A 20678-nucleotide genomic window follows, 5' to 3' on the forward strand; every position below is an offset into this window, starting at 1 on the left:
TAGGAACGCATGGGCATCGTAGGGCAGCACGGTGGCGCAGTCACACAGCTCCATGAACCTGGAGGTTGTGGGTTCGATTCCCGCTCCGGGTGACTGTCTGTGAGGAGTGTGGTGTGTTCTCCCTGTGTCTGCGTGGGTTTCCTCCGGGTGACTGTCTGTGAGGAGTGTGGTGTGTTCTCCCTGTGTCCGCGTGGGTTTCCTCCGGGTGACTGTCTGTGAGGAGTGTGGTGTGTTCTCCCTGTGTCTGCGTGGGTTTCCTCCGGGTGACTGTCTGTGAGGAGTGTGGTGTGTTCTCCCTGTGTCTGCGTGGGTTTCCTCCGGGTGACTGTCTGTGAGGAGTGTGGTGTGTTCTCCCTGTGTCCGCGTGGGTTTCCTCCGGGTGACTGTCTGTGAGGAGTGTGGTGTGTTCTCCCTGTGTCTGCGTGGGTTTCCTCCGGGTGACTGTCTGTGAGGAGTGTGGTGTGTTCTCCCTGTGTCTGCGTGGGTTTCCTCCGGGTGACTGTCTGTGAGGAGTGTGGTGTGTTCTCCCTGTGTCCGCGTGGGTTTCCTCCGGGTGCTCCGGTTTCCTCCCACAGTCAAAAAAAACAAACAAACAAAAAAAAAACACACGTTGGTAGGTGGATTGGTGACTCAAAAGTGTCCGTAGGTGTGAATGTGTGTGTGTGTCTGTGTTGCCCTGTGAAGGACTGGCGCCCCCTTCAGGGTGTATTCCCGCCCAATGATTCCAGGTAGGCTCTGGACCCCTGCGACCCTGAATTGGATAAGCGCTTACAGATAATGAATAAATGAAATGAATGGGCATCGTGGGCTGATGCTGGTATAGAACATTTTTCATGTATGCCTCTGTCAAAGCTGAGGGACATATAAAGAACTGCCTGTCCTTGGAAATGTTATACTGATCAATTTTCTCACAATTTTCTCGTGGCTATCTCCTATTATTAGTTACTGCTCTCTGTCTAACTCCCCTTCTCATCTCTCTCGCTGTCTCTCCCACTGTCAACCAAAGTCCATCCTGAGTATTTCAGGTTTCTTGTCACCTTTGCTGTGGAACGTGGAGGGGAGCATGGGCAGGTTTAAGTCCGTGTCTCTGCGCTGGATAAACGTCCGTATCTGCACAGAGTTCCTTTTCCCCGTGTTTCCTGGGACACCGATCGTCCCTCCTCCTCCTGTCACCATGTTCCTCTTTTCTTTTGTGTGTCTCAGGCTCTTGATGACCAGAGCCTGCTGTCTTTGGGATGGAAACACTGGTGGCTTTGAACCATTGACCAGAAAGGGGGAGGAGCCGGTGCCTGTCCCAGCGTGATGTTTAAACCCCACCCAAGTCACTTTCCTTGGTGACACGGTTCCGTGACGTAGCCGGGGTAACGGAGACGTTTGTGCTGCGGTTTCCACGGCGCTGAGTTGACGGGCAGGGTGTGTCTTTTCCTCTATGGCCAACAGGAGGTCCTTAAACCGCTGCCCTGCTCTGCTGTCCAAGTGGGTTCTGGGTGACACGCTTTTTTCGGAGTAGAACGTCTGTAACTTTTCCAGCTTGTTGTCATGGTGATGCTTCTCTTCTTCCCCAGAATAGTCATCAGAGTGTGTCCCTCTCAGGTCAAGAGGTTTCGGTGTTGGCTTGGTGGACTGGGGATCCTTTTTGCTTTCCACAGGTACTGGAACCTCACAGGGGGTGGAGTCGCACAGCTTGGAGCCACTCCCCTCTTTGCAGGAGCATTTGGTAGGGGAGGCATGGACCAGTTCCCTCTCACCAAACACTGAGACTGAAACCCACATAAACAAAAATGAATATATCGACAAAACAAAGTCTGCAGTGAAATTAAAACTGCTAATTTATAATTGATCATATGTAGTACCCATTAAAAGTTTGAATATATCAATGCATTAAGATTACAAAAAATAATACCTTCAGGAAACAGTACTTCTCTTGCATCTACTGTGACTGCAAAGTCATCATCAGGGAATGCATCTGCAGGCAGAGTGGATGGGGACGCTGCTCTGTGCTCTGAACTCGGCTGTTTTTGTCTGATGTCCTCCTCTGGCCTCCTTCTGCTGCTCAGTGAATCTCTATCCTGTGAATGGATCTTCTGAGCTTTGCTGGACTGTCTTTGGCTCTGGCTGGCATTGGTAGTTCTGCTCTGCGGGGACTAACACAGAGATTTGCGCAAATATATGTATTATGTAGTAAAATTAACCCATTAATGGTGTAATCTTTCCTTCAAATCCCAATGAGGCAACAAACAAGAGCAAAGAGAAATTAGGCAAGTCACAATTAGTCACAGAGGTGTTTCTGGCATTTCAAAAACAGGAAGGTCATTGGAAGGTCTGGAGAAGCTTTGGTGCTTCATATCAATGCCTTGTTTACAATAATAACAAATAACAACAAACTATAAAAATAGTTTATATTGTCAATTGCTGACAGTGTGTGTGTGATCAGGGAAAACCTGTTATTATCTGTTCGTACAAAGCTACAAAACTGAAGCACCGTGTTGAGACGATATTAAAGCAACTCGTTTACCACAAAACAACAACAAAAAAAACGTTTTAACATTTAAGTTTTTGAACATTTCTAAAACCAAGCGCCTTAACATTTGATCAACCGAGTAATCTACACATGATAAAGGAACAGGGCATCACTGGGAACTAGATATTTATTACTGACTTACATTTCTATAAGGGTCCGACTGATAAAACTGTGCTGTAACAAATTCACAGCCTCGTTTATTTTGAGCAACACCTGTTCTGACTTTAAAAATCCCAAGATTTTGCCGGTTTTTGTGTAAAGTTAAATAAACTAACTGCGCAGATGTAATTTACTCGTCAGAAAGTCAGTAACGGCGAGATGTGTCCGTGTATTGGTGTCTTTCTATTTGTTAAATACAGAGTAGAAAACAAAAGGCTGTGTCACAGAAACATTCTCCAAACATAAAAATGAGACTATGATAAATATCACCTCAACAACGTTCAACACAATTCTGTTGGAGGCTCCAGTAAAACACTGAGCTGCTCCCCGCGGTGGATGGAGGACCTACAGCGCTGAAGCGGCGCAAGCGTGTCCCAATTCAGTTCTCAACTCTCTGACCGTTTGAACACATTAACCCTCGCGCTTTCTGCTCACTTTTCAACAGCGTTATCAAAAGGAACATTGTAATGAAGGATTTAGGGCTTATGACAAGAAATGGGACAGGGGAAAGCCTGCAGACAGCAAAATCCCGGACACTTTTGGTGATTTAGGAATTTTTTTAGGTCCCAAAAGAGCACTTGTCCAGGGAAAAAAGGACGTTTGGTCACCAAATTTAGTTCAAGAACTGGAATGTGAAATATGGCTGAACTAACAACAGACAAAGTAGTAGCGCCACCTTAAGCTCTCTCTGTGAAATAGAGCTGAACGCAGAGTTCATACTCGCACATGTGCGATTAAACATTAGGTGTCAGTCAGTCAGTCAGTCAGCACAAATGCCCAGTAGACGGTCCAGCAACAACAAGGTAAGTCTAGAGACAGCACATCTACTTTATTTTCTGGGTGATTCAAAGAATGTTAAATTTATAAAAGGAATAATATATGCCGAGGACCTCTTGTGTGAAGACGATGACCCAAATGTAAGTCTGTTGAGCTGAGGAAGCAGGAAAGTGTGTAAGACAACACAGATGCTTATTCCCCGCTGTACCCATGTGAGTAGAAGAGAAACACCCATTCATCATTAGCCAGCTTTGTACTCAGAAGTGTGTGATGATGGTTATTGTGGTAAATTACCTCCTGAAACTAATGAGTACAAAGTGCCTGTAATGAAAGTAACTGACCATGTTCTTCTCTGTAGGTGCACTGTAAATCATTTTAAAGGATCTATAATTACATTCAGAAATACATTGAATTTAAAATAGTAGCTGCATTTTCTTATTTTTTTAAAAAAAGACAGTTGTAGTAAAAGAACAGATGGTGAACTTTTGATTACTGTGTTGTTTATAAAGAAAGTAATATTACAAATGTATTTTTCATAAATACACTTTATTTCTTAAAATATATAATATTTTATAAAGTGTAGAAAGACTGGAATAAACTTGTGCAAAACAACAGCAATCAAAATTAGGTAATATTGTGAGGTTTATTACAAATTTTTCATTCATTTATTCATTATCTGTAACCCTTATCCAGTTCAGGGTCGCGGTGGGTCCAGAGCCTACCTGGAATCATTGGGTGCAAGGCAGGAATACACCCTGGAGGGGGCGCCAGTCCTTCACAGGGCAACACACACACTCAGACACTCACTCACACTTACGGACACTTTTGAGTCACCAATCGACCTACCAACGTGTGTTTTTGGACTGTGGGTGGAAACCGGAGCACCCAGAGGAAACCCACGCAGACACAGGGAGAACACACCACACTCCTCACAGACAGTCACCCAGAGGAAGCCCACGCGGACACAGGGAGAACACACCACACTCCTCACAGACAGTCACCCGGAGGAAACCCACGCAGACACAGGGAGAACACACCAAACTCCTCACAGACAGTCACCCGGAGTGGGACTCGAACCCACAACCTCCAGGACACCACCGTGCCGCCCTATTACAAATTTACAAATGAAAATTGAAGACCTTCATGCTGCCAGAGGGAGAGGGCTTGCTTTTATAATGTGAGGGACAAAAACCAGTGTGACCCCTGAGGATCAGCTCTGGCTCCGTGGGAAAGCTGAACTGCCAGTGCCCAGAGATCCACCTCACTTGTCTGATGAATGAGTATCTAGTTAAACAGATCACAGATGCAACCACATTAGGCTACAATTTTACTTCATACTGATATTTTACATTTAAATTTCATATAGACATTTTGTTCTAGAAATGCCTTCATGTTTGTGGTTATGATAATTCATTATTTAAAAAAAAACCTTGCCTGATCATATGATGTCATGTCTATCATCACGACACCAGTGACGGCACACATCGGACGACAAAAACAGTAGACTATTCAAAATAACCTGACGTGATTTAGAATTTAGCTTGCTGTCAGTGTTACAGATTGGCACTTTAATATGTGGAAACGGTTTTCTCTATTGTGGTTTAAGTTCCTTAAATATCTGACTTTTCTTTTCTTTAGCATTATTGAGAACTTTAGTCATTTTATAGAAAACCTCATCCTATTATATTTGGTTGTAAGACAATATGCTTCTTCCTCCATGTGTGATTTAGGGGAGCTTTCTGACTGCATGCCTTAAGCCCTGTCCAGTGTGAGCAGGGTCAGTGGGACTAGCCCCTGCTGTTATGCTTTGCCCTCTTTAGCCAGAGAGGCTAGCTGACCAGCCTGAATTTGTCTCATTCTCTGCCTCCTGTGGGCCAGAAGATGTCTCGAGGCTGAATAAGTACCAACCCTCTGAAAAAGGAACAGGTTCAGCTTTTGGAAAATGGTTGAAAAAAAGAGTCTGCATTCTCTCCTGATACTTAACATCTTGACATCAACATTTGATAGGAAATGTTATTCTATATTGGAGTGTGGGTGGTGCTGAGTTTGCCTGAATTCTCACTTTGGGGAGCCTTCTGACTGCATGCCATATACTCTGCCCAGTGTGGGCAGGGCCAGAGGGGTTAACCATTGCAGGATTGATCCACCCACTTTTAAATCTTAACACTTAAAAAAAATACCAATATATTTTTAATGCCACCCTTAAAAAAATCCACTTAAAAATAAAAACAGTAATTTTAAACTAGCTTTCCTTAAATAAATGATCACTTCAAATACCGCCATAAAACGCTAAAAAGACCCCAAAATGTATTGAACACCCCCTAGTGAACTACCATTTCATTTAAACTGTCACTTATGCCTTAAAAATTCTCCCATTATATTTTGCCACATTAAAAAATTCCACATTAAAAATATCAGCCATTTTATTTAGGTATCCACCTTAAGTAAGTCCACTTCATTTCAAAAACGGACACATTAAAAAATACCACCTTAAAACGTGTCTCATGGTATTTTACAGGCCTCATTTTAAACATTACAGCTTTAAAAATCAACCATGTACCTTAAGTAAATGACCACATTAAATACAGTGGTATGAAAAGCTTTGGGCACCCCTGGTAATTATGATTTTCCTTTATACATCATTGGTTGTTTGGATCAGCAATTTATTTGTAAAATGTTGAATCTGCATTTGTGGGGGGAGGTGATGAGCTCTCGCCCCTCGCTGCCGTTTTATTCTTAGCTGAACCTATGTGTGCTTTTAGGTCCTTTACACCTTTATTTGCTACACAAAACATGGGAATTTCTTTTTTAATTCATCCGAGAACTTACATTTACGTTTTGGCATAGCTGCTCGAGATGAGGGTGAGTATATGAGCTTTGCCTGACGTAAACAAGGACTACTGACGTGCAGACTGACCAATTAAATGTTTACAGAGAAGGTTATCGACCAATAACGGTAGCTCTACAATCAGACCATCCAATCGGAGTAGGGGAGGGCGGGACTAGTTTGTGAACGAAACTTCTCGAAGTTCTATGTAAGCTCTAGAAAAACACAATCCCGGACGTTTGTGAAATTCCGCCCGGACATTTTTTTAAGTCTAAAAAAGAGGACATGTCCGGGTAAAAGAGGACGTCTGGTCACCCTGGATTAACATTTACGCATTTGTAAATTATCTTGAGACCAATCTCTCTCCGTGTCCCAGTTCAGCTCTTAACTCTCTGACCCCTTTTGAACATTTGAACACAGCACTTGTCCAGGGAAAAGAGGCCACCGCAGAATGATTCCAAATTTAGTTCACAAACTGGAATGTGAAATATGGCTGAACTAATAACAGACGGTGTAGTGGCGCCATCTTAAGGTCTCTCTGTGAAATACGGCTAAAACTCCTACTCCTACTCGTGCATGCGCGTTTCAACATTAGGTGTCAGTCAGTCAGTAAGCGCAAATGCCTTTTCTAGGTCGGACCGTTGGCGGTCCAGCAAAAAAAACACACTAATATTCCACTGGCACAACATTGACTGATTCATTGCAGCACACATTCGCTGTGGCACTGTTTGTTTCACTGTATCGCCAAATAACATTTCTGAGCAAATGAAGCAACCCCAGATCATAATGATACCTCCAGAGATTTTTACAGTGGTTTTCATTGGCTGTAAACTATAATCATCAACAGTAAAAGAAATAAATGCTTGAAATAGATTATTCTGTTTGAAATGAATTTCCTCCGAGTGACTGTCTGTGAGGAGTGTGGTGTGTTCTCCCTGTGTCTGTGTGGGTTTCCTCCGGGTGACTGTCTGTGAGGAGTGTGGTGTGTTCTCCCTGTGTCTGTGTGGGTTTCCTCCGGGTGACTGTCTGTGAGGAGTGTGGTGTGTTCTCCCTGTGTCTGCGTGGGTTTCCTCCGGGTGACTGTCTGTGAGGAGTGTGGTGTGTTCTCCCTGTGTCTGCGTGGGTTTCCTCCGGGTGACTGTCTGTGAGGAGTGTGGTGTGTTCTCCCTGTGTCTGCGTGGGTTTCCTCCGGGTGACTGTCTGTGAGGACTGTGATGTGTTCTCTCTGTGTCTGCGTGGGTTTCCTCCGGGTGACTGTCTGTGAGGAGTGTGGTGTGTTCTCCCTGTGTCTGCGTGGGTTTCCTCCGGGTGACTGTCTGTGAGGAGTGTGGTGTGTTCTCCCTGTGTCTGCGTGGGTTTCCTCCGGGTGACTGTCTGTGAGGAGTGTGGTGTGTTCTCTCTGTGTCTGTGTGGGTTTCCTCCGGGTGACTGTTTGTGAGGAGTGTGGAGTGTTCTCTCTGTGTCCGCGTGGGTTTCCTCCGGGTGACTGTCTGTGAGGAGTGTGGTGTGTTCTCTCTGTGTCTGTGTGGGTTTCCTCCGGGTGCTCCGGTTTCCTCCCACAGTCCAAAAACACAAGTTGGTAGGTGGATTGGCGACTCAAAAGTGTCCGTAGGTGTGAGTGTGTGAGTGAATGTGTGTGTGTGTGTTGCCCTGTGAAGAACCGGAGCCCCCTCCAGGGTGTATTCCCGCCTTGCGCCCAATGATTCCAGGTAGGCTCTGGACCCACCGCGACCCTGAACTGGATAAGGAATACAGATAATGAATGAGATATACTGAAATAAACTTTTGGACAATAGTCTAATTTACTGCAATGCACCTGTAGATTCATGCTCTTCCCTTCCTAATCTGACTCCCCCATCCTTCTGGAACAGGGTCAGTCTGGACTCGTTGGACCACATGACAATTCCACTGCTCCAGAATCCATTCTTTATCAAATACAATCATTTTTTCAGATTAACCTCACAAAGAAGTGGCTTTCTTATGGAAACACAGCTGTTTATTTGCAATCTTCTGTGTGTGGAAATGCTCTTACTTTCACTATTAAACACAGCTGTGGACTCTAGTGTAGATTTTATAATCTGAGTGAGTCAAAGTGATGGATCACAAACATTTTTTTTAGCCTCACTTCTTCCACAAAGTTGACAGTTCACCACTGTCCTTTCAGGTTTTAATAATGGGTGCACAGTTGTTAAACCAATTCCAGTCATTTCAGCAGTGTCCTTAATTGTTTTATTTGTTTAAAGCAGGCCAAATAGTTTGACCTTTCTAATACAAGGTAACATCTTTTCCATGACCATGGGATTGTTGTCTAAGAAATGAGAAGTTACTCACTGCATTATTTACGGCTAAAAGAACTGCTTTAGCATGAAACACATTAATCACTTCAATAATTAATGGATCACAGACTCTTAAGGATTGTCTTATTTAAATCCAAATAGTGACTTTTTATTGGCCAGACAATGTATTTCCACCATCCTGGGCGTATGTTTACTTTTGCTGAGATGCAAATTTGGCACTTTACATTCCAATTCAAAACACTGTGACCCTTTGTAATGAGAACATTTGGTTCTCCATTAATTGATGGAGAACGTCCAATAACCCTTTCAACAAAAGGGTTTCTGAGCCCTTATATATCACTGCATGAAAAATACAGTCTAATAAAAAAAGGAAATGGTATAATGACTGCTCTATTTCATGACATGGCTTTTACAAAAACTTTTGCATATATACTTCTTCATTTCCAGGGTTGAATTGATCTTCCTGTATCAGAAAAAGCATTAATGAGAGTTTTGTAAATTACCTGTTGCTGACTCTTCAAAGGTGTGTGGATCCTTTCACTCCACAGAGGTTTAGTTTGATTCCACTCACTGGTCTCCACTCTCTGATAAAATCACGATAGGTCTCATATAATCTGTGTTTGTAATAAGTAGCATTTGTGCAATACTTCTGTCATTGTTTTTTTGTGTTACATTACCTTCATGTTCTTGGTTCCTTTCTGGTGCCTGATCAGTTTTTTCAGCAGTAGTTGGTAGGTAGCTAAGATGGCAGAAGGTCTGTTGTTTACCACCGTGTGGATGATGTCAGAGAGGCCATAGCTAAGGGACTCGGTCATGTAGTTAAGAACTGATGAGTTGAGGTCTTCGGGACGCAACCTGAGCCAACAACCATTATGAATGAATAACATCATTTTTAAAATCATAGATTGAAATGTTTTCCTGTGCCCTGTATGCTGATGATTTAAAGATTGATCGCCTGTTCGTATCACATACCTGTTCTTATGAACCACAGTGTGTAGTGGTCTTTTGGCGTAGCCCTCATTAATCCATTTCTCTTCCATGGCTGCTTTCACTGCTGGCCTTTTCAATGGGTCGGGCTCCAACAGTGACAAAACAAACTGCACAGCCCCTACATACAGAGAAGAAGAGACTGATACCATTAACAGAAGGAATGGTTTTCAAAGCATTCATAGGCTTCTCATACAGTTACACTTACAGCACGGCATTTTTAGTACAGGCTTGTTTGTGGTTCCAAGCAAGCTAAGTAGGGACTAAACCATGACTTGTAAACCTTGTAGAATGCTGATTGGTGAATGTGATTGGTCAATCACAACAAAATGCAAACATCCAGCGCAAACAAGGTGTTTGAAAAGAATCTCAAAGCTACAGTAGCAATCACATTTGCTTTTATCTGACTCACAACGGCAGCTCATACAATTACAAGCTTTTGAAGAGGTTAAAATGTTCCTAAGATATTTGGCCAATGAAACACTCTAGTGAGAGCAACAAGGAATAAAAACGTTACACTGATCTATCTCAACTGATGCACTTAACCACATTCAGTGCCAAATATAATACAATGAGTACACAACACTTAACATTACCGCCACAATTATTGTGGTTTCTAAGGCCGGCTGTTCCCATTGTTTCGTAACATTAGTATGAACAGACGTCCTCTTTTACCCGGACATGTCCTCAATTTCCGACTTAAAAAAATGTCCGGGCGGAATTTCACAAACGTCCGGCATTTTGTTTTTCTAGAGCTTACATAGAACTTCGAGAAGTTTCCTTCACAAACTAGTCCCGCCCTCCCCTACTCCAACTGGTTCGCTTGAGTGAGAAGGGGGCGTGGTGAAGTAGCCTACAATCTTCTGATTGGACGGTCTGACTGTAGAGCTACCGTTATTGGTCGATAACCTTCTCTGTAAACATTTAATTGGTCAGTCTGCACGTCAGTAGTCCTTGTTTACGTCAGGCAAAGCTCATGTACCTACCCTCATCTCGAGCAGCTATGCCGAAACGTAAATGTAAGTTCTCAGATGAATTAAAAAAGAAATTCCCATGTTTTGTGTTTCAAATAAAGGTGTAAAGCACCTAAAAGCGCACACAGGTTCAGCTAAGAATACAACGGCAGCGAGGGGCGTGGCCTAATAACCCTCCTCGCCCCGAGACGTGTCCTCTTTTTTACCATCTCATATCTGGTCACCCTACGCAACATCATCTATACTTCAGGGGAGTGGGAGCTGTGGTAGTGGAAAATGAAGGTACCAACTAGGTACCAGGTGCCAAAAGTGAGTAGAATGTGTCTGTACCATGCAGTGTTAGGTACCTGGCCATTACATGTACCTAACATATTCACTGTGTAGGTTTATAGTTAGAGACTACAGTTTATCTTTGTCCATGTGCCATTTATGTGTCTGACCCCTGGTTTATTGAGTAGGCATCATAAATGCCACTGGCATGAGATACTCTTTGACACAACTACTCCACTACAACATCACTATCTCTGCTGAATGTGCCTCCCACACAAATTAAATCACTGCTGGTCCTGTGCTGCTATGTCTTTGTCCATTAATGAAAGGAACAGAGGGGACTATCAAACTATGCACCAACTTTTGGGCTACTTTTATATTGTATGTAAGCTTGATAAAATGTCCAATAAATACAAGACACATTTTGATGTAGAAGGCAAAGGTACCTAATAAACTGGAAACTCACTCTCTCTCATTTGACCTCTGTCTCATTTTCTGTCTTTCTCTGAGGTCTAATGGCTTTAGCTCTCTTGCATCATGGCAGATCAGATTATAGTGGCTCGCTCCTCTCTCTTACCACCCTCACCAGCCCAGGGATGACCCAGGATCAGTGTGTCAGCTTGGCACTACACATGCTGTCTGTGTGAGTGTGTGTGTGTGTGTGTGTGGCCAGGTGAAGGTGCTGTTAGTGTCGGCAGACAGTGACGATCACATTTACTCATTCACTTAGGGTGTTACACACACTCTCTGGGTGCAGACAAGGTCTAGACCTTTGAAGACACGCAAACGGTGTCGGCGTATCTGTTTGCATATGTTTAAATGCAGGAAATGTATGTCCAAATTATAACTCTTGTCATTTTCGCTGTACTAAAAACATAAGGGCTGTGTCTGAAAAGCCTGCTAGGTGTTACTTGTTGATTTCCAGTGATGCCATGTATATTTAATGCACTTCAGTGTTGTTCTGGGAACAGCTTCTCAAAAGTCGTTACGTAAACAATGAGGTGTGTGAGGGTGTGCCTGCGTAATTGTGATTGCTAAATCTCCACGATGGGCTTATCAATGTTTAATATGCAGTATCAAATGATCAGATAATCACAGTGAAGATGAACAGTTTGTGTTGTCTTATCTCAGCTATCACGTCTCACCACTATCTCTCTCTCTCTCTTTCTGTGAAGGTATACAGTATCTGAATGCCTATGTGTGCATTCATGAATTTGAACATAACACAGATAGCGTAATTACCCCAACTTCTGGCCACTTTAATTACAATATTGGAAATCTTAGCTAACTGTAAATAAATAGAAGTACTTTACTCACTCAAATCAACATTTTTCAGGAGTCAAATATGTGTAGATTAATGTCCAAGACTTGCTTGACTTTGTAAGCAAATATGTTTTTAGATAAAAACGCTTTTGTTTAAGTAGGTGAAAATACTGCTAAGATTATTAGCGCCTGCTAACTTCAGCCACCTCCCCTGCTTGTGACAGTCAAACGAAAGAGTTGCTACCACATTCAGTGGTTTTGAGAGGTTCACAATGAAATCATATTTGTCCTGTGTTGGTATCCGTACTCTACATTTAAGGATTACAATGGCGATAGATTTTCCCCTCAGAGAAAAGGAAGCTAACCGCTAAGCTAACTTTTACACTGAGGGAAATATCTGTCGCGAAATGGAAATGTGTTGTGTTCCACTTGCACACAAAGAATTACAACACTGTTAGAGATACTTAAATATTGTTTAGATATGTGATTTCTTGCAAGATTGATGTTTAAATGCCCTACTAGGGCTTGATCTTATGTTTTATTATTTTACCCAATGCGATTGGCGAAGAGAGAACAGAATTGCAACATACACGGCAGTGGACGGAATTAGGGGATGGTCGGAAATAGGAGGAATATTGATAACCTTTTATCCGAAAATGAGAACTTTTAACATTGTAATTACAAGCCATTGTGAGTTATGTAGGAGAGAAGGTCAACACATCCAGACTCCTACAGTGTATACTTTACAAGGTTATTCATTCCTACAGCTAAAAGCTACATTTGAAAGGAAATGCTACATTATATAGCGTTAGCACATTAGCAGAATCTATCCTATTGTAACAGCATTAAATACATGTAAAAGAAACATAAAAAGTATTACCTTTACTAATGTCAGATGGAATTGTACTGATTTCTCCATTAACCATTTTTTGATGAAGTTGTTTGATGTTGAAAGGCTCCACTGTAAAGGGCAGTGTACCAGTTAGCATGGCAAACATGCTAACACCCCTACACATACACACACATAAAAGTTAATACTATACATGATTTCTCCAGCATGATTTTTCAGACAAAATTTTTAACCACATTAACACTGTACAAAATTACATCCAAATAAATGCTGCACTATGTTCCATAACTCGGTTATTTAAATACTGCTGGTCGTACTAGCCGTGTAGCATCTTAGTTAGCACATTTTAAACCAGCAATGGCAGATCTGCCTTAGTAGGGAAGTACTAGCTATATTTTAAGTTTACATGCTTGTTTGTGACAGATTAAACAAATTATTACAAGCCTTCAAAATCACATTTTTATTTAACACTTTATTACCTGTAATGAAACATGTTGTTTTAAAAGTTTAAAGGTATTAAATCTTTAATCTAAGAATATAGAGAGTTTGTTTCGTACGACAACTTCAATAAGCAATGCAAGGACCACAACATATTTACATGATTCTTATTCGTCTCACTATCCGCTCTCATTCACAGCTAAGTATGACGTGTACTCACACAGACCATACATCCACTTTAGGGCCGTACTTTCTGTGTGCCAGCAGCTCAGGGGCAGCATAAGCGGGGCTTCCACACTGAGTGTTCAGAAGCTCCGGAGAGAGAGTATCTATCTTCAGAGTGTTACTCAGACCAAAGTCTAGGAAAGGCACACAGGAATAAAGTCTTCCGTACTTTCTCTCAGACCATCGTGGTTTGATCAGAAGTTCAACATGAATGTGGATTAACTTTCTGTTAATGGACCATCATATTTTTCACATCATGGATAATACTGGTGTGGCAAAACTGACAGTACAATGTGGCTACCTTTCTAATGAATTCCCTTGTTTCCAGACAGGAGTAGATTATATAAGAATGTAAAAAGCAGACTGTTTGTATGGATTTATATTTTTAGCCACAGTGCTGTCTGCAATAATCAGTTAGACCAAAGAGGTTCTAGTTAAACGTCCCCCAAACAATATCTTTTAGGCCTTAGCACACACAAAAACATACTCACCAACAATCTTTATGTTGTTGTGCTCATCCAGAAGAAAATTCTCAATCTTCAGGTCCCTTCAGGCACAAAAGACAACAAAGAAGAAACACAGTAAAGGTCGGTTGGTCTCTCTCTCTCTCTCTCTCTCTCTCTCTCTCTCTCTCTCTCTCACATACACACACACACACACACACACACACACACACACACACACACACACAGGTACAATATGTCACATAAACCATAAATGAATTAACCAGCTTTAAACATATGAGCAAGATTTAAACTCTAAAGCTTGTGTGAAGCTTAAACATTTTGCTGAGCGTATTGCGGATATTCATTTATTCACTAGTTGCCTATAAACACTTGTCCATTTCAGGGTCACGGTGGGTCCAGAGCCTATCCATAATCATTGGGCGCAAGGCAGGAACACACTCTGGAGGGGGCGCCAGTCCTTTGCAGGGCAACACACACTCACACCTATGGATGCTTTTGAATCGCCAATCCACCTAAAAACATGTGTTCTTTTTTTTCTCTGTGGGAGGAAACCGGAAACAGGAGTGCCGGGAGGAAACCCACGCGTACACTGAGAGAACACACCAAACTCTTCACGGATGAACCCCTAACCCCAGGTCTCTGGAGCTGTGTGACAGTGACACTACCTGATGGAACACCATGCCACCCATTATGGATACTGTGAATACTTAAAGAACACTGACAAAATGCATTGTTCATTGTGGCACTACAGGGTCTTTTTTTTTTATTAAACGTATCAATAATTTCAAAATACTCTGTGGAAATGTCTTACACTATTGTGGTGTTTTGATAATTGTTCTCTGCTAGTGGAGCTCAATTCAGCCATCTTGGTCTTTTGTGAATGTTTCTGTACATATGTGTATAAGAATGAGTTTACACAGGTTAGCAAACTTTGTTAAGGCTTTATCAGTGTCAAATCAACCTGCGTTTAGGTTTGCCCTCAACATACACCACTGTTACTATGGAGGCAACATGTGTACTGACCTGTCCTGCTGTAGACTGGAACTTTTGCTTAATATTTGCTGGCTCTGCAGCCAATAATGTTGTGCGTGTGTGATCTGAGGAGTACTCTTATTGAACTAGGGCCTCTGTCAGTCTCATCAAAGAACTTGTGTATGTGTCTGATTTTTGCATTACATGATTTCATCATGGGACTTCATTAGTGCGGAAGTGTGTGAATGATGTGTTAACCATAGTGGCAGAGAATAATGAGGTCATCGAGAAGCTCAGAGCATTCCCACTCTGGCGTCCCCGTGGAGCCTTCTGTAAAAGTCATGCCCACACACACACACACACACACACACACTGCATGTCCACAATCAAATTAACTCTTATAACACATACACTTTCAATTTCACAGCAGTGCCTTTTTTCATTCATTCGTTCATTCATTCATTCATTCATTCATTCATTATCTGTAACCCTTATCCAATTCAGGGTCGCGGTGGGTCCAGAGCCTACCTGGAATCATTGGGCACAAGGCAGGAATACACCCTGGAGGGGGCGCCAGTCCTTCACAGGGCAACACAGACACACACACATTCACTCACACACTCACACCTACGGACACTTTTGAGTCGCCAATCCACCTACCAACGTGTGTTTTTAGACTGTGGGAGGAAACCGGAGCACCCGGAGGAAACCCACACAGACACAGAGAGAACACACCACACTCCTCACAGACAGTCACCTGGAGGAAACCCACGTGGACACAGAGAGAACACACTACACTCCTCACAGACAGTCACCTGGAGCGGGAATCGAACCCACAACCTCCAGGCCCCTGGAGCTGTGTGACTGCGACACTCCCTGCTGCACCACGGTGCCGCCCAGTGCCTTTTTTACCTTTTGTGTTTTGTCATTTTTGGCTCTCTTTATAAATTCTGTTGTTCAGTTTACCATTCATTCCCCCATCAGTCCATCTCACACATCCTCATATGGTAAGGGCCCAATACCAGGACGACTGTTGACAAGAAGTTAGTCGGATGGTAGACTTCTCTCAACATAGTAGCGACATTGACATGTCAACCAATCAGCCAACAATGCTCAGAAACAAACTGACCAACACAGAAGATGAGGTACATAAAATATACATTGCTTTCTATGTGCATTTTCTCTAGCTGCATACTACCTGTGCACTATGCCATGTGTGTGTAGATGGTCCACAGCAGACAATATCTGGCGAGTGTATCTGCGGACCTCTCTCTCCTCCAGCCTTTTGCGATCACAGATTCTGTCCATCAGATCTCCCCCAGAACACAGCTCCATGGCCATGTAGTAAGAGTTCTCAGTCTCCAGTGTCTCCAGCAACAGGACAATATTGGGATGCCGGATCATCTGGTGGGTTCTGGGCTCACGCTTCATATTCTTCAGCACATACGAGTCCTGACGCGCTTTCTTCTTATCAATCACTTTAATGGCTACCTGATACAATGAGAGACAAACAACAAACTGAAAACTCATCTACAGACTTTTTTGGTTCATAGTTTGTGACAGCATTTTCTTGTAGTTGAAAATTTGGGGACACTAGGATATGAAATAAAAACACAACTTGGTTTCTTGTAAGTTTCAGACAGCTTTTGAGAGTGTTTAAATGGCGGGAACTTCCAGGAGTACATGACAAAACACAGCAGGAATACACAGTCATGTAAGAAGCCCAGCCTTTTCAGCCTCTCAGGCCTCAGCATATACGTTGAAATATTAAACTGCTAATAATTGCCAATGCTGTTGTTACACATTTGTGTTGCCATAGATATGCAATATTAATGAAGGGTAGTGGGCAGCAGTGCGGGGGTAGAAACCAAGAGGCCAAAGTGGAAGTGATACATGCTCTTCAGTCAAACTCTCGATCATCGCTATAGCAACTTCTGGAAGGTAAACAAAATGGCGAGGGCTCAATGATCCATGGTAGAGATGGCTGGGCACACACACACACACAGATTCACAGAAGGATATATTGACTAGATTTAGTGACCCATGAAACAGCTGATCACCAAGGTGGAGTAAGGGGCATGAGGTAAAACACATACAGGACAAAGCATCCATATTCATGCTCATGCGTTACACACAGGTACAAAGTGCAACACCACGCATGAGATGTTCTTCACTCAGTTCTAATTCACTGCAAAGTTGTACTAGTTAATTCACCATACATTCATCTACATTAACTGGATTAACTTCATACTATGAGCACCTTGACTGAAATAAAGGATTTTTAAAGCAATAAAATATAATTAAAGCCAACCAGCAATCCCTGAAATCCACTGAAATATCTGAAACACATTTAGACCAGAGCATCTTGGCTGACCACAAAATGCAGTGCCACTAGGGAACTGTAACTCAGTCACTCTTTTTCACAGCCGACCAGAATTACATCTAAATCTCCCTCACTGTGTGAGGAATTTAACACAAAAGTTTCATTAAAATCATTATCATCATCATCTTCTTTTCCGCTTTTCCATTTCAGGGTCGCGGCGAGTTTCATTAAAATTTAAATGATATTTACAAAAATGACAAAGTAATGTCCCTTTTTTTGTAACCGTTTTAACCCTCTGTATTATAAGGGACTAATCAACTGGGCTTATTTAATGCTATGTATCAATCAATAAAAACGGAATTAATGAAAGAAGAGCTGCCTTACACAGTCTTGCTTTATTAATGCTTTATGTATCAGCTGCAGGAGCAGACTGAGTGAGCCTTGCCGTAAACTGAGAGAGACCCACAGCATGAAATATGGATGACAGCTCTTCAACACAGCGATGAGTGGCACTTCACAGCGTGTGACACTACTACTCTGATTGACAGGGATATATGTGTGTTTCTCGGTGTGTGTTTATGTGTTTTACGGCACTGATTCTCTCAGTTATACAGCGGCTGTATTGTACAGTTGTAGGTATATTTGATATATTTTGTGAGGTCATATATTCAGATCATTTACACCTGATGAATTATGTTAGATTAAACAAAAGATTGAGGATATAATGTACACATTTGAAATGTTGCAAAATCGTAAATCTCATTTTATCTCAAATTTGGGCAGTGGTGTGAGATTGAGTTTCATCAATATCTAGTCTTTAGCCTAGTTTTACTATTCTTCTCCGTGTAAGCATCACGCTCAAGACTGTATAAGCTTGTCATTATTAGTGTACATGCCTCTCTCTCACCTTCTCGCCTGTGATAATGTGCATTCCCTCCATCACCTTGGCGAAAGAGCCTTTGTTGATCATCTTGCCCACCAGGTAGCTGCCCACACGTTTGGTGTGGGGGAAGTTCCTGACCAGTTCTCTGGGCACTTTCCCCAGACAAGGAGGCACTGAGTGACCTAGCTCCCCAGAATTCGACATCATGCTGTCCAGAGAGGTCTTGGTTGCAGTTGGCATTTTGCCAAATTCTCAAAAATTGTGTTCATCTACGACACATTTTTTTTTTTTTTGTGATCATAACACATCTTGTGTCAGACCATATAAACTCAGCATATGTCTGACACAGGCCGTGTCATTCCAGCACATCTTAACATGCAGTCTCAACACAGGCTGTGTTAAACCCAGCAGAAAAGGTGTTGTAAGGGTGTTGTTTTTAACACGTCTGCTCTGAGAGTGCACCTGCACTCAGTTCCCAGCCTCTGAAGGTGGCAAAACAGATGGAAGAATGAAGGAAATAGAGGAAAGGAATGAGGCAAATGGCAAAGAAAGGATGAGTGGAAAAAAAGAGATGGATGAGTGAATGTGGCCCGATGTCTGTAGTTTATCTTCTTTCATTCCTTCTCTGATGTCAAAAATCTATTCCCTCGGTGACCGTTGAAACTTTCAGTCATGCAGTCCAAGTTCTAGCTGTAGTTCGTGAAGTTTCCTTTCTATATCTTTCAGTGACAAGGACCCTCAACTCCACATTTTTTTTTTTCTGTGTGTGGTCCGCTCTCTGTCTTTCTCCCTCTGTTTCGTCTCCTGGCTCCTCTCTCTCTATTTTCTTTCCAGGGGAGGGTTCCACTGTCAGTCTGGTTGGTTCATGCACCCCCATGTGCTTGTGTGTGTGTGTGTGTGTGGTGGATAATTAACCGTATCTGGTCTCAGGTTAGTTCAGTCAGCCTAGAGTACAGACAGGACATACTACACCATAATAACCCGTACCACACACACTCACACACATTTACACTGACAATCCCTACACATACAGGTGCATGCACAATTGCACAATGTTTTTATCTCTGTTTGAGGAGGCTGTGTTTATTTATTATTTTTATTTTTTATTATTAAATGCTCATCCACAGTGTAAATCAAGGGTTAAGTTCCAAAAGGCATTACTCAGTAAACCACCTCCAATTGTTGTTCATGATATAAATATTTCAGAAGGGTTTTACACACACAAGAACTATCAATGCTAACCTATTTCAAATGAGCACACCTAATTCAAGATAAAAATTATTCCATCAGTTTAAATCAGTGGTGAACAACCCTGCCTAAGGCTAACCACATTGGTGGTTGCGGAACTCATGGATACAAGCTAACTGCTAGCTACTATAAAGTTAAGCCGTTAGCTTAGTTAGCATACCGCTAATATATATTGTTATATATATACAGTTATAAACAGTTAGCTTACCGCTCAAATATAATAATAATGTGAGATTTTGCTTGCTACTGAACAGCTGTGCTTCAAAGAAAGAGAAGAAAAAATATTTACTTGTTTTAGCATGAGACTCATGAATGTTAAATTAATTAATAACAAGCCTGACTAACTGCAGGTGTTTTCACTTACAAAGTACACCACTTCTCTTGGTGCGCACATTGTAAGTAGACTGGGTAGACTGTAAAGTGGATTCAGTTGCTGCTGTGTTGGTGTAAATGTGTTAATGTACTCATGTATTCATAATTTCACAGACTGAGCTGTCAGTGGTAACAAAAACCGTAAAGCCTCCACACACACAACGTCAGTGACAGCTGGCACATTCCTTTACATTCTGATAAAAATGCTCGTCACCTCTGTTTCAACTTTCACCCTCCTCTCTTTGCCCCACTTCTCTCTGAACCTCTGGGTTTACTCTAGTTGCTCAATCTCTTTCCCTCTTGCCTCCCTCTCTCTCTTCTATCTCTTTTTAAAATTAATTCTCTTATTCTCACTTTTTGCTCTTTTATTCTTTATCTTCTGTCCATCCATAGGATATTCTCTCTCTCTCTCTCTCTCTCTCTCTCTCTCAGTAAGGATAGTTAGGATTACACTTATTATAATGGCTTTGAAGCTGATCTCTTCCAATGTGATGAGTTGAATATTTATGTTTTTAGAATTTTAATGTGAGATGTGGTCAAAGGTCAGAGATATGGCCCACTACGTTTCACCGGGTAGTGCAGCCAACAACAGCAACACACACTCTTTTATCTCAGGTTCCTGTGATGCAAAGTCAATCCTAGAGACTAAAAATCATTCCCACTGTTTTTTATCAAGATAAAACCTAATTTAGACAAAGAAGTAAAAAAATAACACATAAAAAAAAAAAATATGCCTCTAAATGGACCATATTTGACCTATGACATGGGTAACATTTTTTACATATTACTGAACCATTAATACCTGGAATATATGAGCCTGCAGTT

The 20678-nt window shown here is 42.0% G+C and overlaps 1 protein-coding gene across 1 annotated transcript; it reads right to left on the bottom strand.

Moving 5' to 3' along the window:
• Positions 1 to 996: 996 nt before the first annotated feature.
• On the bottom strand, positions 997 to 18473 carry LOC136697334 (hormonally up-regulated neu tumor-associated kinase homolog A). The gene is made up of 10 exons (XM_066672370.1): positions 18258 to 18473; positions 16226 to 16518; positions 14080 to 14135; positions 13584 to 13722; positions 12956 to 13083; positions 9554 to 9689; positions 9259 to 9436; positions 9085 to 9165; positions 1904 to 2144; positions 997 to 1760 (listed from the first exon to the last, which is right to left on the bottom strand). The coding sequence occupies exons 1-10, from the start codon at positions 18471 to 18473 to the stop codon at positions 997 to 999; spliced, it is 2232 nt and encodes a 743-aa protein (XP_066528467.1).
• Positions 18474 to 20678: the final 2205 nt, after the last annotated feature.

This window comes from Hoplias malabaricus, chromosome 5, assembly GCF_029633855.1.
Source record: "Hoplias malabaricus isolate fHopMal1 chromosome 5, fHopMal1.hap1, whole genome shotgun sequence".
NCBI classification, from domain to species: domain Eukaryota; kingdom Metazoa; phylum Chordata; class Actinopteri; order Characiformes; family Erythrinidae; genus Hoplias; species Hoplias malabaricus.